The 14,084-nt window shown below is 43.9% G+C and overlaps 2 protein-coding genes across 3 annotated transcripts; both read left to right on the plus strand.

Moving 5' to 3' along the window:
* Window positions 1-1,229: 1,229 nt before the first annotated feature.
* LOC110534750 (uncharacterized) lies at window positions 1,230-6,283 on the plus strand. Its single transcript, XM_036953933.2, has 7 exons — window positions 1,230-1,693; window positions 1,791-1,981; window positions 2,983-3,154; window positions 3,354-4,450; window positions 4,584-4,628; window positions 5,494-5,637; window positions 5,810-6,283. Exons 1-7 carry the CDS (start codon window positions 1,396-1,398, stop codon window positions 5,831-5,833), a joined length of 1,971 nt encoding a protein of 656 aa, XP_036809828.2. The 5' UTR covers window positions 1,230-1,395; the 3' UTR covers window positions 5,834-6,283.
* LOC110534763 (uncharacterized) lies at window positions 5,812-8,900 on the plus strand. 2 transcript variants are annotated; one of them, XM_090210210.1, is made up of 3 exons: window positions 5,812-7,096; window positions 7,201-7,264; window positions 7,446-8,900. In XM_090210210.1, exons 1-3 carry the CDS (start codon window positions 7,091-7,093, stop codon window positions 8,537-8,539), a joined length of 1,164 nt encoding a protein of 387 aa, XP_090066336.1. In that variant the 5' UTR covers window positions 5,812-7,090; the 3' UTR covers window positions 8,540-8,900. The 2 variants fall into 2 exon arrangements, with proteins under 2 accessions (XP_090066336.1, XP_090066335.1); XM_090210209.1 differs by lacking the exon at window positions 5,812-7,096 and having other exon boundaries at window positions 7,186-7,264.
* The last annotated feature ends 5,184 nt before the right edge of the window (window positions 8,901-14,084 follow it).

Consider the following 14,084-nt stretch of genomic DNA (forward strand, 5'->3'; position numbering starts at 1 on the left):
CTACGGTAATCTCTGGCTCTTAAAAGGGGCAATATAACAACATGGATGTGGTGCTTTTTGTTGACAGCATAGAATGGGATGAGAAAAGGTTTGAGATGACTGAAAGTCTGGAAAATCTTCAATGTATTTATTGAGTCTTTTTTGAGCCTGTCTTTGGCTTGGCTAAGGCTCTGTTAAATCGAGTGAAGGGTGTGGATAGAGGTGTGTTTGGATGGGACATTTGGCACAGAATGTTCTAACGGCCTTATTTGGATAAGAGGGTTTCCAATAGGCAACGGTAAAGAACGTCGCTGACAAATCAAATTGTATTTGTCACATGTGCCAAATACAACACCTTACAGTGAAATACTTCCTTAACCAACAATGTAGTTAGGAAAAATAATTGTATTTACTAAAATAAACTGAAGTAAAAAAAATACATCTATAATAATGAAAGGGCAACAATAAAATAACAGTAGCGAGGCGATACAGGGTGCACCGGTACAGAGTCAGTGTGGGGGGGGGGGGGCACAGGTTAGTCAAGTTCATTAAGGTAACACGCGTTTAAGGTAATATGTACATGTAGGTAAAGTGACTATGCGTAGATAATAACAGAGAGTAGCAGCAGCGTAAAAAGGAGTGGGAGTGGCGGGGGGTCAATACAAATAGTCCAGGTAGCCTTTTGATTTGTGGGTAGAAGCTGTTAAGACGCCTTTTGATTAGCTGTTCAGCAGTCTTATGGCTTGTGGGTAGAAGCTGTTAAGAACCCTCTGTAGTGCCTTGCGGTCAGAGGCCGAGCAGTTGCCATACCAGGCAGTGATGCAACCAGTCAGGCAGGATGCTCTCGGTGGTGCAGCAGATCACGTTGTCTTGGTCATTCTATATCTGTGGTAAAAACAATAAACATATATGATGTACTGGAAATTAATCATTTTACTTTGCACAAGATCTTGAGACTAATAGAACCTCCATATAGTTTGTCTGGGGTTAAGATTACTCCAGTGCTCAGTTTATAACATGATAACATGATAACCAATAACCATTAAAAAAAAAAAAAAGATTTACTCAATGTTAAACAATGATTCTGCAAACCATAGGAATAATTCATTCGTTTTTCCTCTCTAGCAAGCTGTCGTCAGAGATGACCCAAAATAATATTTAGTGCTCAAAGATTTGACTCTGGATAATGCACATTTTAGTCTCCACGCGGTAGGTGGCGCTTTCTAGCTTTCTCTCTAAACATTCTGAACGCTGATCGGATGCGTGCGCAAAGACACAGTTATTAAAGATGGCGGCGCATTGACAACAATCCAGGTATTCTTACAAATATTACTACTTCGTGAACAAGCTGGGGACAAAATCGTTTATTAGACATTTTGAATTATTTCAATTATTATTATTAAACAAGTGTTTAAAATGTCGGTAACGCGTGTTTTGCATCAACGGATAAGCTCTGTCATGGGCATACTAGCCTCAGCTGCTGTGACCGAGATTTGCAAGTTAGTGGACGATTGCTGTGGAGCGTTACGTGTAGAAGTCTCTCAAAGCAAGGAGCAAATCCTATTGCTAGAGAAGCAACTCAGCCTGGCGGAGTCGAGGTACAGGTCGGTGAGTGGCAAAGGGCTGACGACTGTCACCGGCGACTCACCAATAATCAACAGTTCGTCGGGCGATTCACCCGCGGCGAATGCCGATGATGCGGACGAAGACGAAGGTAGGCTACCGATTTTTTCTAAATGCCTGTTGTCAGCATTTGAGCTAATTATTTGCCAAGAATTGGTCAAGTTGACCTCTCACTCTCTCTTTTCCAGTTAACACTCTTGAGGTGGACGGTGTCAATGGCAATCAGCACGCTCTGTGGAAAGAGGTATCCACAGCACCAACTGATGAGGCTGGGCCCCTCACACTGACCCCTGGCCCCATAGTCAGTTCCAATGAGAACACTGGGCCCCCCGCAATGACCCCTGACCCCATAGTCATTTCCAGTGACATACCCAGAAAGGTAAGAAACTGTACACATAGTAAATAACATTTTTGTGGATACAAATATACTATATATACAAAAGTATGTGGACACCCCTTCAAATTAGTGGATTCGGCTATTTCAGCGACACCGTTGTTGACAGGTGTATAAAATCGAGCACACAGCCATCTAATCTCCATAGACACACATTGGCAGTATAATGGCCTTACTGAAGAGCTCATTGACTTTCAACATGGCACCGTCATAGGATGCCACCTTTCCAACAAGTCAGTTTGTCAAAATGTTGCCCTTCTAGAGGTGCACCGATCAACTGTCAGTGCTGTTATTGTGAAGTGGAAAAGTCTAGGAGCAACAATGGCTCAGCTGCGAAGTCGTAGTCCACACAAGCTCACAGAAGGGGACCGCCGAGTGCTGAAGCGCGTAGAGTGTAAAAATCGTCTGTCCTTGGTTGCAACACTCACTACCGAGTACCAACTGCCTCTGGAAGCAATGTCAGCACAATAACTGTTTGTCAGAAGCTTCATGAAATGGGCTTCTATGGCAGAGCAGCCACACACAAGCCTAAGATCATCATGCACAGTGCCAAGTGCCGGCTGGAGTGGTGTAAAGCTCGCCGCCATTGGACTCTGGAGCAGTGGAAACTCGTTCTCTGGAGTGATGAATCACACTTCACCATCTGGCAGTCCAAAGGAAGAATCTGCCTGCCCCAGTGTGTAGTATGAACTGTGTCAGAAAATAACGGTGGAAGAGGTATAATGGTCTGGGGCTGTTTTTCTAGTGGAAAGTCTGTTATAACAGCAAAGGGGGGACGAACAGATGTCCACATACTTTTGATAATGTTTTTGTAGAGTAGACAGGACATGGCTTTCTGATGTATTAATGTAGGAAACAAAGAATTGTCATTTCTATACAAAACATTTTGTATCTGCATGTTGCTGAACTATTGGTCCCCAATCTGGATTTTCGGACCATTTTCTCTTTATTATTGACTATTCATTATTGTCTTTGTTTTTCCACAGCAACATATTACCAGTTTCCGAGTTGGTGAAACTCCCAAGATACAACCGTGCACCACGTGCTGCTCCCTCTACCACTGCCCCTTCTGCCGACCGTCTGCGTTCAAACCCAACGAGTTACACCGGATCATCCCACACATCCAGAGCCACCTGAAAAGTGCAGTTCAGAATGACGGTGAGGGGAACTTTGGAAACCGCAGTGTCAGAAAATAACGATTTCCTTGTACTCAGTAATGCTTTGTAGTTGTTCAGTTGAGTTGTATGAATGCCATGTTGTACGTGCAAATGTCCTTGTACACTTGACTTTTTAAAGTCACTATCTAACATTCTTTTTTTTTTATACTGATTGTTTTATTGTCACCCTTTTCTGTCAGAGTACATCGTCTACAACTGCAAACTGACGTGCAGAGACTACCCTCACTACCACTGCAGCTATTGTGACCATGTACTCTGCAGAAAAGCGTTGTTTATAGAACATTTCAGAGCTTGCAGAAAGCGGAACGGGACTCAAAGACCTGCCCGTGTCCCAGCTCAATCTGTTGCTCCGCCCCTCCAGCAACATCCCTCTCCAGCCCAGAGACCTCTCGCCCATGCAACATCCACACCTGCCCGTGTCCAAGCTCAATCTCCATCTGTTGCTCCGCCCCTCCAGCAACATCCCTCTCCAGCCCAGAGACCTCTCGCCCATGCAACATCCGCACCTGTCCTGCCTCTCACATCTATACCTGCTGTCCCTTCCAGCTCCAGACCTGCCACCCCTCCGAGCTTACCAGTCGCTCTTCAAACTCTAAACACAGACACACCTCCAATGGAAAAACCAGATGCTTCTGCCAGTCACAATCCGGTCACACGCCAGGATTCGGAACCCTCCTCGCCCGAAGTGTACAGCTGCCCTCCGACGCCGCAGATTGAGACCGAGAGACCGCCAAGACCTTCTCAAAGGGACGCAGTTCCTGTACAGACTCAGTGTGACCACTGTGGCATCATCCTAAACAAGAAGAACTTCAAGGTTCACATGAAGAGGAAACACCACAAAGAGTACGTCGCTGCAGAGAACGAGGAGGCCCTGAGGAGATACCTGGCCGAATCCAAGATGGACGTGCCACCCTGGTGCCGTGCCACCAAGGTCCAGTGCGATCTCTGCGGAATCAGGCTGAACAAGAAGAATTTCAAGAACCACATGAAGAGGAAACACAAGGTGAACGTGACGGCGTCGGCCTTCCAGGAAGCTTTCGACCGGTGCCTGGGCGAACAAGGCCTGTTGGTGGTCGAGAGCTCGTTGCCCGGCTACACTTATACTAGGACGCAGGAAAGAGGAAGGCGGAGGGAAGAGCGGGACGATGACCTCTTTCCGGACATCGACATGGAAGAAGAACAAAGCGACAGGTTCCCGGACGCCGGCGCACTACTGGCCCAGGAAACGGACCTGGCGACCCAGCAGTTGCAAGGAGAGAGAGTGCTGACTGGAATGGTAAGCTGTCAATGGTAGGGGAGAGAGGTAGGCCAAATGAAAAGACAATGTCTGATTATCTCACTGATTCAATACAACTCAGAGATCAGTACTCTAGAACCTAACTATTCACTCACCTCTTCTTTATTCCCAGAATCCTCAGAGGTACCATGGTCTGGGGAAACCTCATCTCCTGGAGGTAAGTACAGTACCTGTAGATTTATCTCACATAGAACAACCAGAATCACTTTCCTTCTTTCCTAATATCAGATTTAAATCAAAGTTTATTTGTCACGTGCGCCGAATACAACAGGTATTACAGTGAAATGCTTACTTACAGGCTCTAACAAATAGTGCAAAAAAGGTATTAGGTGAACAATAGGTAGGTAAAGAAATAAAACAACAGTAAAAAGACAGGCTATATACAGTAGCGAGGCTATAAAAGTAGAGAGGCTACATACAGACACCGGTTAGTCAGGCTGATTGAGGTAGTATGTACATGTAGATATGGTTAAAGTGACTATGCATATATGATGAACAGAGAGTAGCAGTAGCGTAAAAGAGGGGTGTGTGGGTGGGACACAATTCAGATTCAGCCCAGTTAGCCAAACCACTGACTCTTTGTTTTTGATACTCCATACAGGATTCAACTGAAAATAACGATTGGATTACCATTCATATAATAAACATACTTATGTTATGATGATTCCTCACGAAACTAGAACCAAAAAAATACAGTGATTTGGGGGATATTCACAATGTAATCTATAGAAGGGTTCTTAAATATGATTTAAGATACAAATGTCAACAATCCTTCCTCCAAAGGACACCAATATTGATTCAATTGAGTGAAAATCCCCCAAATCACAATTTTTGTTTCTAGTTTTGTGAGGAATCACCCATAAATGCCTTCTGGAGTTTGACATGTAGCCTACCTAGTGACTTTCCTGGCCTCTTTTATATACAACTCCACTGCTTTAGGCACCGAATGTTCAACAACAAACACTTAACCAAAATAGGCAGCTAAAACACTGGAACCATTGAAATGATGCACTTTCTTGCAGCTTCCTCTTGAGTCGCTGGTGTGGATCTTCCGGGACGTACTGCGTGTGGATGGAAAGAGAGGCTACTGGAACCTGTCTCTGGTCTGCAGAACCTTCAATGCCATCCTGACAAATGAAATCATCAGGAAGTACTCCACGGGGAAGGTTAGTATCGACAACAACATACGTCTAAAAAAAAAAAGCATATGGTAAACAGGCAAAAAATATATATTTGTTTATTCAATGTCATGCAGTGTTTGTTCTGAGGACAGTTTCATGTACCATGTGTTTCCAGATAAAGGAATGTGTCTCACAATCTGTTCTGTGTTTCTTTTAGAGATCTGATCCTGAACCCCAGTAGTTACTGAAAGGAGGAGAAGCCAGTACATTGTGCTTACAGGTTACTGTGAATGACATAATGTGCTAATATGCTCACTGCATACACACCTATTACCAATGTTATTACTACCAATGTTTATTTTTTATTTTATTTACAACGTTCTCATTTATTGTAAAAACAAAAAGCAAAATGTTATCTAGTTGTTTTGCTATCGCTGAGGACTATCTGAAATCCCATTGGCTATTTATTCATTCTATATTCAGATTTTGTATATCTTTCTACTGTTACATTGTTCAGAGTTAGAGTGCATTCTCAGTGTGGTGCTTCAGTTAGTTTGGAGACTACTAACCCTTAGCCTACTCAATTAAATTACTTTTAATTGAAGGAATGTATTTATTCCTTTATAATTCAGTTGTATTCTGATTTTGTATTTTTGTACTTGAACTAAATAGTAAAATCATTTTTGGATGACGGTGTGTGTTTTGATTTAATTCACAACAGGCTGGTTTTTAAAACATTTGATTGCTTTTTAGCAGGAGCAACATACAATATGATTCAGCAGCAGGTGGCAATGTTGGAACATAAGTCGTATGTGTAAGCAACCTTTATTTTGAAAAGCCAGCCTTTATTTCGGAGAAATTATCCAGGAAGTAGCCGAAAAATGTTTGTTTATAAAAAATAGTCTAACGTCTATGGCCTTAATTGTGTAGTCTCAAGACGTTGACTGAGCACTTAGTTTCAAATTACTATAACATAAGTGTTTAACATAAACATAGTGCTAAGGACATGTACGATACAGTCGCCTTTAACGCTCAGCTAGCCTCCATCGTCGAGGTTTTGGCGAATGCAGCCGTTGCCGAAATCTGCAAACTTGTAGATGACGGCCATGCTGCTTTACGTTTGGAAATTTCCCATAGCCAGAAAGAAATCGATAACCTGCGGAGGAAGCTGCTTTTGACAAAATTCCAGAATTCTCGACGAAGCGCAGAGAAATTCGGAGCCCTCCGACACACGGTCAGCAGGCGGGACACAGATCTTGTTAGCCGGGCAAGAGGGAGCTTCCAAGGAAAGTCAACAGGCATACTTGGATATTGTTTTTTTTTACCATCTTTGAAAACGTAAAAAAATAATGGGTAATGTATAATATATAACGTTTGAGGGTTTCTCTTTTCTGGTGCAGTGGAGAATCGCTGTGCCGAGCGTAAAGGGAGACATTTTACGCAGGATGCCACCAACTGGAGAGACGCAGGACGCACAGCGACAGACAAGGATGTGGGCATGCCGGTCAGTTGTCATACACACGCCCAAATGTATTAGTTTTTTTTTCATATTTCAAATGGTGGTGGGGGAGTTTTTCTAATAAATTGTTTCTGATGAATACAAAACAGATGGCAGATATGCAAGAGATGCCTCTTATCAAAATGGAGAACCTTGGCACCAGCAGCCCGGAAGGTATTTTTGTTCAACTTATCAAGTCCATACAATATACACTTTATGTTGAGTAAAGCCTTCAATGTTTATTGCAGTATTTGATTAACTTCTTAGTCCTTATTCATAACTAATAAATAAGGCAAAGAAGAATCAGTCTCCACTACAGGAAGCTGATGCTGTGCTTTATGTTGACTCATTTCAGAGATTGTCCAACTGGTCAGTGAGAGCAGTGAGAAGATCATTGTGCCAGAACCAGGTTCTTCATCATCTACTGAACCTACAGACCTTCTGGACCAGCAGGGCAACAGACACAGAGCTCCAAACACCTCACTCAATATAGAACCTGAAAACCAGACGTTCCAGCATCCAGCGTCACAATACAGCAGAGCAAGACAGGACCATCAGGTTGCTGAGGGTGTGACCTGGGACACTGACCATCAACCTATAGAATACAGCCTGTCCCATTGGACAGAGAACCAAGAGACTGACAACTCAACTGTGAATGCTCCTCATAATCTAGGGCCAGACTCCAAAAGGCTGTCTGAACATCCAGAGAGGAGAGGGGTGCCTGGTAACTCTGGGGTCTACATGTCTGCTTTGGGCTCTCTGGACTGGGTGCCTGATGTGGTGATGGTGGACTCAGTTCCCATTAAAGTGGAGGCAGATATGAGTTCAGAATGGAGCATAACTGGCCAAGAGGCGACATCTGGAGAGGTTTGTTCAGAAAGCAGGCAGCTTGTGGACAACAGAGGAAGAGGGGGAATGGAGTCTGGACAGACAAAGTGTCCCCCTGACACTCAACATGCAGAGCAAGGGACAACTGTAGGATCAAGGTCCAAGATGCCGGATTTCAATGGACTGTCCACCAAAAACAGCTTTTCATCCCCAAGGGTTACTCTCCACCAGGTTCCCCAAAGAAGGAAGCCAGTCAACTTCCCGAATTTCAACAGAGGCTCCACTTCTTCATCGAAAGGCATAGAAAAGCAGCCACAACAGCTGACGTCTCACTCCAGCCAGAGGCAGCTCCGGTGCAGCCTCTGCGGAAAGCCATTCCCCAAGCCGGCGCACCTGCAGAGGCACATGCGGGTCCATACAGGGGAGAAACCGTATGGCTGCAGCCACTGTACCAAGCGCTTCTCCCACAGCCACCAGCTGAAGATGCATGAGAGGGTCCACACCGGAGAGAAACCGTTTCAATGTGTCTACTGTGGGAAGTGCTTCACCCAGTCTGGCCACATGAAGAAGCATCTCCTTGTCCACACTGGTGGCAGGCCACAGGACATTGTGCTGCCCTGAGTGTTCCAGGGTGAAGTTTCCCCTAGGTACAGATCTTGGATCAGTTTCCTCTCCCCAATCCTAACCTTAAACATTTGTCCTAAAAAAATGCAGAACTGCCCCAAGATCAGCATCTAGGGGCAACTTCACAATAATGATAGGCAGGGCCAGGAGTTTTCCCTCACCATGTGACCAGACCAGGGAATAATTCCTGTCCCTAGTTGTAAGGGGAATGGCTCCACACTACGTTTTCATATGAAGACTGGGTCCGTGTGTTTCTGTATTGTTTTATTGGAGGTATTTACGTTTTGTTTTTCAATCAACAAACAAAACAATCCACATTCACAGATGTGGCAGAAATAAAAAATAAACTAACAACACATTTGCAGCAGCACTATGTGTTAGCTATTTCCAGCTTTAACTGAGACAACGAGCAAATAACTTGTTTTTACAGCATGTATATACACACATTTCTGTCCAATTTTAAATATAGTTGAGTAGTGGGTCACAAGTGAGCTTTTCAAGAGGAAGAAAGTCAACAATCTGGTCAATCCACATTTTAAATGTAGGACAGGAATTAGAAGCTCACCTTGGTAGAATACATTTTTTTTAGCAAAGTATGTGATAGTCATAAACACATTTTCTCTGTTTAGATCAAGAACAAAGTCCTGCTAAGCATTAAGAAGATGGCCACGGGGTCATATCAAACTACATCTAATATTTTCTATGCAGCAGTATGTATAGATTGCCAAAATCTGTCCGTCTCCCCGCAATGCCAAAATGCATGCATGTAAGATCCACTTTCAGACACAGGAGGTTGGTGGCACCTTAATTGGGGACGACGGGCTCGTGGTAATGGCTGGAGCAGAATTGGTGGAATGGTATCAAACACATGTTTTCTGTGTGCCATTTACTCCATTCCAGTTGTTACAAATCGTCCTCCCCTCAGCAGCCTCCACTGCTTTCAGATGTACGTCTTTTATAATCAGGAGAAATGTCTGTATTCGTTCTATGGAGTCTCACTGTGGTGTAATACAATTTGTACAACATTTAAAAAAAAAAATAGATTATTTCATTTTTATATTAGTAGAGGAGCAGTATACCCTGTCGCAAACATCCGTCCATAACTCATCACTGATAGTCAGACAAAGGTCCTTTTCCCAGATTATTTTCAAAGGAGTAAAGGAAGAGCCCACATTCTCAGATGGGAGTCTAAAGATATAGGAGATTTTGCCTTTGATGGATTGTGCTGTAGCAAGAAGGGTCTCAACTTCATTGAGCTGAGCTCTAAACCTTCTCTTGGAAGTGACATGACGAAATTACGTGTCTAATTTGAAGATATTTAAATTGGATCTTAGCACATTGAATTCACTGCAGAGTTCTTGAGAGTATTTCAGTGAGGTTGTGTTCTGATGAAACCGGTCTGAAAAGGTCCTGAACCCTAGAGTATGCCAAAGTTGAACGTTGGCATCACTCAGGGCTTTTGTCAAGTCTGGGTTGCATACTATACGCGTGTGAGAGCATATTTGGGAGGAAATGCCAAGGCATTTCTTGAAGTCCATAGTAGGGTGTCATAAATCACAAGTTTAGGCTTTTATTTTGTGAACCTTTATTTAATTAGGCAAGTCAGTTAAGAACAAATTCTTATTTACAATGACGGCCTACCGGGGAACAGTAGGTTTAACTGCCTTGTTCAGGCGCAGAACGACAGATTTTTTTATCTTGTCAGCTCGGGGATTCAATCTAGAAACCTTCTGGTTACTGGCCCAACGCTCCAACGCTCCAACCACTAGGCTTACCTTACCTTACCATACCTGCCCCACTAGGCTACCTGCCCATTTCACTAAAGTTATTAGTGAATATAATTAAGCTTCAAGGCAATTGGGCCTCTGTCTGAATCCACATAGTCTTGTCTGTTTGTGATCCATGTTAACATGTTGTGAATTTGGGCAGACAAGTAGTACAATTGAAGGCAGGGAAGGGCAAGACCACCCTTAGATTCAGGTTTCAACAGAGTGGAGAACTTGATCCTAGGTTTTTTATTGCCCCATATAAATTTGGTGATGCTTTGGTTAGTTGTTTTGAAAAAAGAAACTGGGAGATAGCATGGGAGCATCTGAAATAAATAGTTCTGTCTAGGGAGGATGTTCATATGGATCACATTGATTTTGACGACTAAACTAGTCCAGGTTCGGAGATCATTCTTGCTCCTCCAATTGTGCACCGCACTATGGGACTCCCAATCACGGCCAGATGTGATACAGCCTGGATTCAAACCAGGTACTATAGTGACGCCTCTTGCACTGAGATGCAGTGCCTTAGACCGCTGCGCCAGTCAGGAATATTGAGAGAGAAAACATTGGATTTGTTCAAATGTATCTTATATCCTGAAAACTTGCCTTACTGAGCAATTATGTCTAAAATGGGAGAGATTTCTCAGCGTTGGCTATGTAGACACCCATAATACTTGGATTTCTCCTCATCAACTCCGCCCCCAACAAGTAGAGCAGATCGGACAGCGAGCGTTCATGTCTGTACCACGTCCCAAAGAGAATCTGTCAGAGTTCAGACCATTAGTAGACATCATTCAATGAATGAAGACCCTATATTCTCATCGAAATGCCATAAGGTTTGAGGCCAGACTGAGAACAGATCGGTCCACTCCATCCACCAGGATAGGGGTCTTCTGTGCATTTACTTGGTCTATAATATCAAAAAGACGGCGAATCTTATCAGAACATTACCTGCCGCAAATTAATCCAGTTTTATTATTTTGGGAAGAAGAGTGTTTAGTTTTTTGGCAAGCAATTTGGTCATTATTTAGTAGTCGAAGTCCAACGGGATGAGCAGGAGAGACGGTCCTTGTCTATTTTAAGCAACACTGTAATACGGGCTGTGTACATAGTCTGGGAGAGCTCCATGTTTGCAAAGATCATCCAGCATTGGCATGAAAATAGGGCTAAACTGGGGCCAAAAAGCTTTGTAGAACCCTGGGAAATGCGTCTGGGCCTGGGAACTTGTTAGGTGTCATGGAGATGATTGTCTCGCGGACCTCCTCGTGGGTGAGGGGGGAGTTGAGATCTTCTTGGTCTGTCTCTGATAGTTTGGTAGCGAGATTCTCTAGAAATTAATGGAGTTCTGCATCTGTATATTTTTTCAGTACAAATCATGAAAAGTGACCTATATCTTATTTGGATCATATGTGACCTTGTCATCTGCTGTTCGGATGGCCATGATTGTACACTGGCTGCTCTTTTTAATTGGTATGCAAACAATCTGCTAGGCCAATTGCTATACTCGTAGTATTTCTGTTCAGTAATCATGAGTTCTGAAGTGTCGCAGGGCTCCTTGGTGACGAATCCTGAACTCGTTTGGGTATTTGCATCCCCTGAAAATGCCTCGGTCAGTTAAGGTTTGTTCAACTCTAGGTGCTTTTGGCGTGTTCCAGCTGAAAGGTCCTGGAGCAAGGTGAGTTTGGCTTTCCCCCACTGTGATGGCGTGGATTTTCGATACCTGTAGCACTCGTTCCTTGTTGATGAATCTCAGGAAGTGTATGGTGGTTGGGCGCGGCGGCTGCTGGTGGAGACCTCCGTGCTCGGTGAGCTCTCTTCAGTTCTATGGGCCTGTCGGGGGATAGGTGGAGCCACTCAGGGAGTCAGTCTTGCAGGTAGCGGATCTGTGGCTGTTTTCTTTTTCGGCCATGTTTAATAAAAGACAGTTATTCCGGTTTAAATGCACTCCTCTGTTTTATTTTCCAGATGCTACATTTTCTTTTTAGCAGAGGTTATTGTTTCCATAGCATCTGCCAGTGAGTTTTCAATGGATAGGAATCTCCCTCTCTACCTCATCCAGGCACCCCACATTGAGGGCTATCTTGTTATTGATGGCAGGCAGGGCATTTTCCAGGGTTGTCACTTTGCCCCCTATTGCACTGAGCTGAAAGTTAATGCCATCTAGTTTGATGTTGAGTTCTGTACATTGGGATCTCAGCTCAAATAATTTCTTCAATAGAGGATGAGGTTGGCAGTAAGGCCTCGGGAAGGGACAGGTCCTCATGATCCTGGCTAATGGTGCTAGCTTTTTGTGAAGCAAGCTGTTTCTTGGAGGCTTTTTTTGTGGCTATTGTTCGAGCACGTGTGAAAATGCCACATGTAATGTCGCCTTTTTGTAGCCGCCATGGTGTATTCGACTGAAGCTAATCGGGTTTATTAACTTGAAGTGGAGGTCAGATTAAGATTTGTCAATTACTCGAGCTCCATCTCGTTCAAGGTCTGTGTTTTTAACAGTTTGGATGGTTTCCACATTGAACACTACCCTTTGTGTGTAATGGTTGTGTATTTAGTTCAGCTGGCTTGATCCAGAGTCGATTTGATTAATTTAACCTTTATTTAACTAGGCAAGTCAGTTAAGAACAAATTATTTTTTACAATGATGGCCTACTCCGGCCAAACCCTAACGACGCTGGGCCAATTGTGCACCGCCCTATGGGACTCTCAATCACGGCCGGTTGTGACACAGTCTGGAATCGAACCAGGGTCTGTAGTGATGCCTCTAGCACTGAGATGCAGTGCCTTAGACCGCTGTGCAACTCGGGAGCCCTGAGTCATTGATAATGTATTAGGAGGATTTTAAACATCCTCATGAATTTGTATTGGTGCAGTGGTGAACCAAAGAACAGCAATTAAGAATTCAGGAAGCTCTGGACAGATGCCTGGGTGAGCGAAGCCTGTTGGTGATTGAGAGCTCGTTGCTTGGCTCCTCTCTTACCTGGATGCAGGAAAGAGGAGGAAGGTGCATAGAATAGCACAACGATGACCTCTTTCTGAACATAGACATGGACCCAGGACCCTGGGGCGGCAGGGTAGCCTAGTGTCCTAGTGGTTAGAGAGTTGGACTAGTAACCAAAAGGTTGCAAGTTCAAATCCCTGAGCTGACAAGGTACAAATCTGTCATTCTGCCCCTGCCCCCACTGTTCCTAGGCCATCATTGAAAATAAGAATTTGTTCTTAACTGACTTGCCTAGTTAAATAAAGGTAAAATAAAAACAAGAGCACAGCAACAGGTTCCCAGATGCCAGTGCACCCCTGGCCCCGGGAAATGGACCGGGCGACCCAGCAGGTACAAGGAGGGAGAGTGCTGACTGGAATGGTAGGTGGTTGGATTTAATATTGTTGATTTTATAGAGGGCTTTATTGAACTATCTATCATTTACATCAAATGCTGCCTAGAAAAACACTTGTCTATTCACATGCCAGTTGCAATGAGTTTCTGAGTCCCAAAATTAGAATTCATAGAACCCATTCAAACAGAATTCTCTATGATTTATTCATTTCTACTGACTCTGAAAAACACACAAAAAAAGACGCCCAGGGTCCATGCTCATCTGCGTGAACGTGCCTTAGGCATGCTGTAAGGAGGCATGAGGACTGCAGATGTGGCCAGGGCAATAAATTGCAATGTCCGTACTGTGAGATGCTTAAGACAACGCTACAGGGCGGACAGCTGATCATCCTCGCATTGGTAGACCACGTGTAACAACACCTGCACAGGATTGGTACATCCGAAC

Source organism: Oncorhynchus mykiss, chromosome 19, assembly GCF_057628025.1.
Source record: "Oncorhynchus mykiss isolate SJ-2025 chromosome 19, ASM5762802v1, whole genome shotgun sequence".
In the NCBI taxonomy this organism is placed as follows: domain Eukaryota; kingdom Metazoa; phylum Chordata; class Actinopteri; order Salmoniformes; family Salmonidae; genus Oncorhynchus; species Oncorhynchus mykiss.

What these genes read in the sequence shown, in the direction of transcription:
- LOC110534750 (XM_036953933.2), top strand. Translation starts at nt 1,396, where the DNA reads ATGTCGGTAACGCGTGTTTTGCATCAACGGATAAGCTCTGTCATGGGC. An exon ending in TGATGCGGACGAAGACGAAG is followed by an intron (nt 1,694 to 1,790) that starts GTAGGCTACCGA and finishes TCTCTTTTCCAG; the next exon opens with TTAACACTCTTGAGGTGGAC. An exon ending in CCAGTGACATACCCAGAAAG is followed by an intron (nt 1,982 to 2,982) that starts GTAAGAAACTGT and finishes GTTTTTCCACAG; the next exon opens with CAACATATTACCAGTTTCCG.
- LOC110534763 (XM_090210209.1), top strand. Translation starts at nt 7,186, where the DNA reads ATGAATACAAAACAGATGGCAGATATGCAAGAGATGCCTCTTATCAAA. An exon ending in TGGCACCAGCAGCCCGGAAG is followed by an intron (nt 7,265 to 7,445) that starts GTATTTTTGTTC and finishes GACTCATTTCAG; the next exon opens with AGATTGTCCAACTGGTCAGT.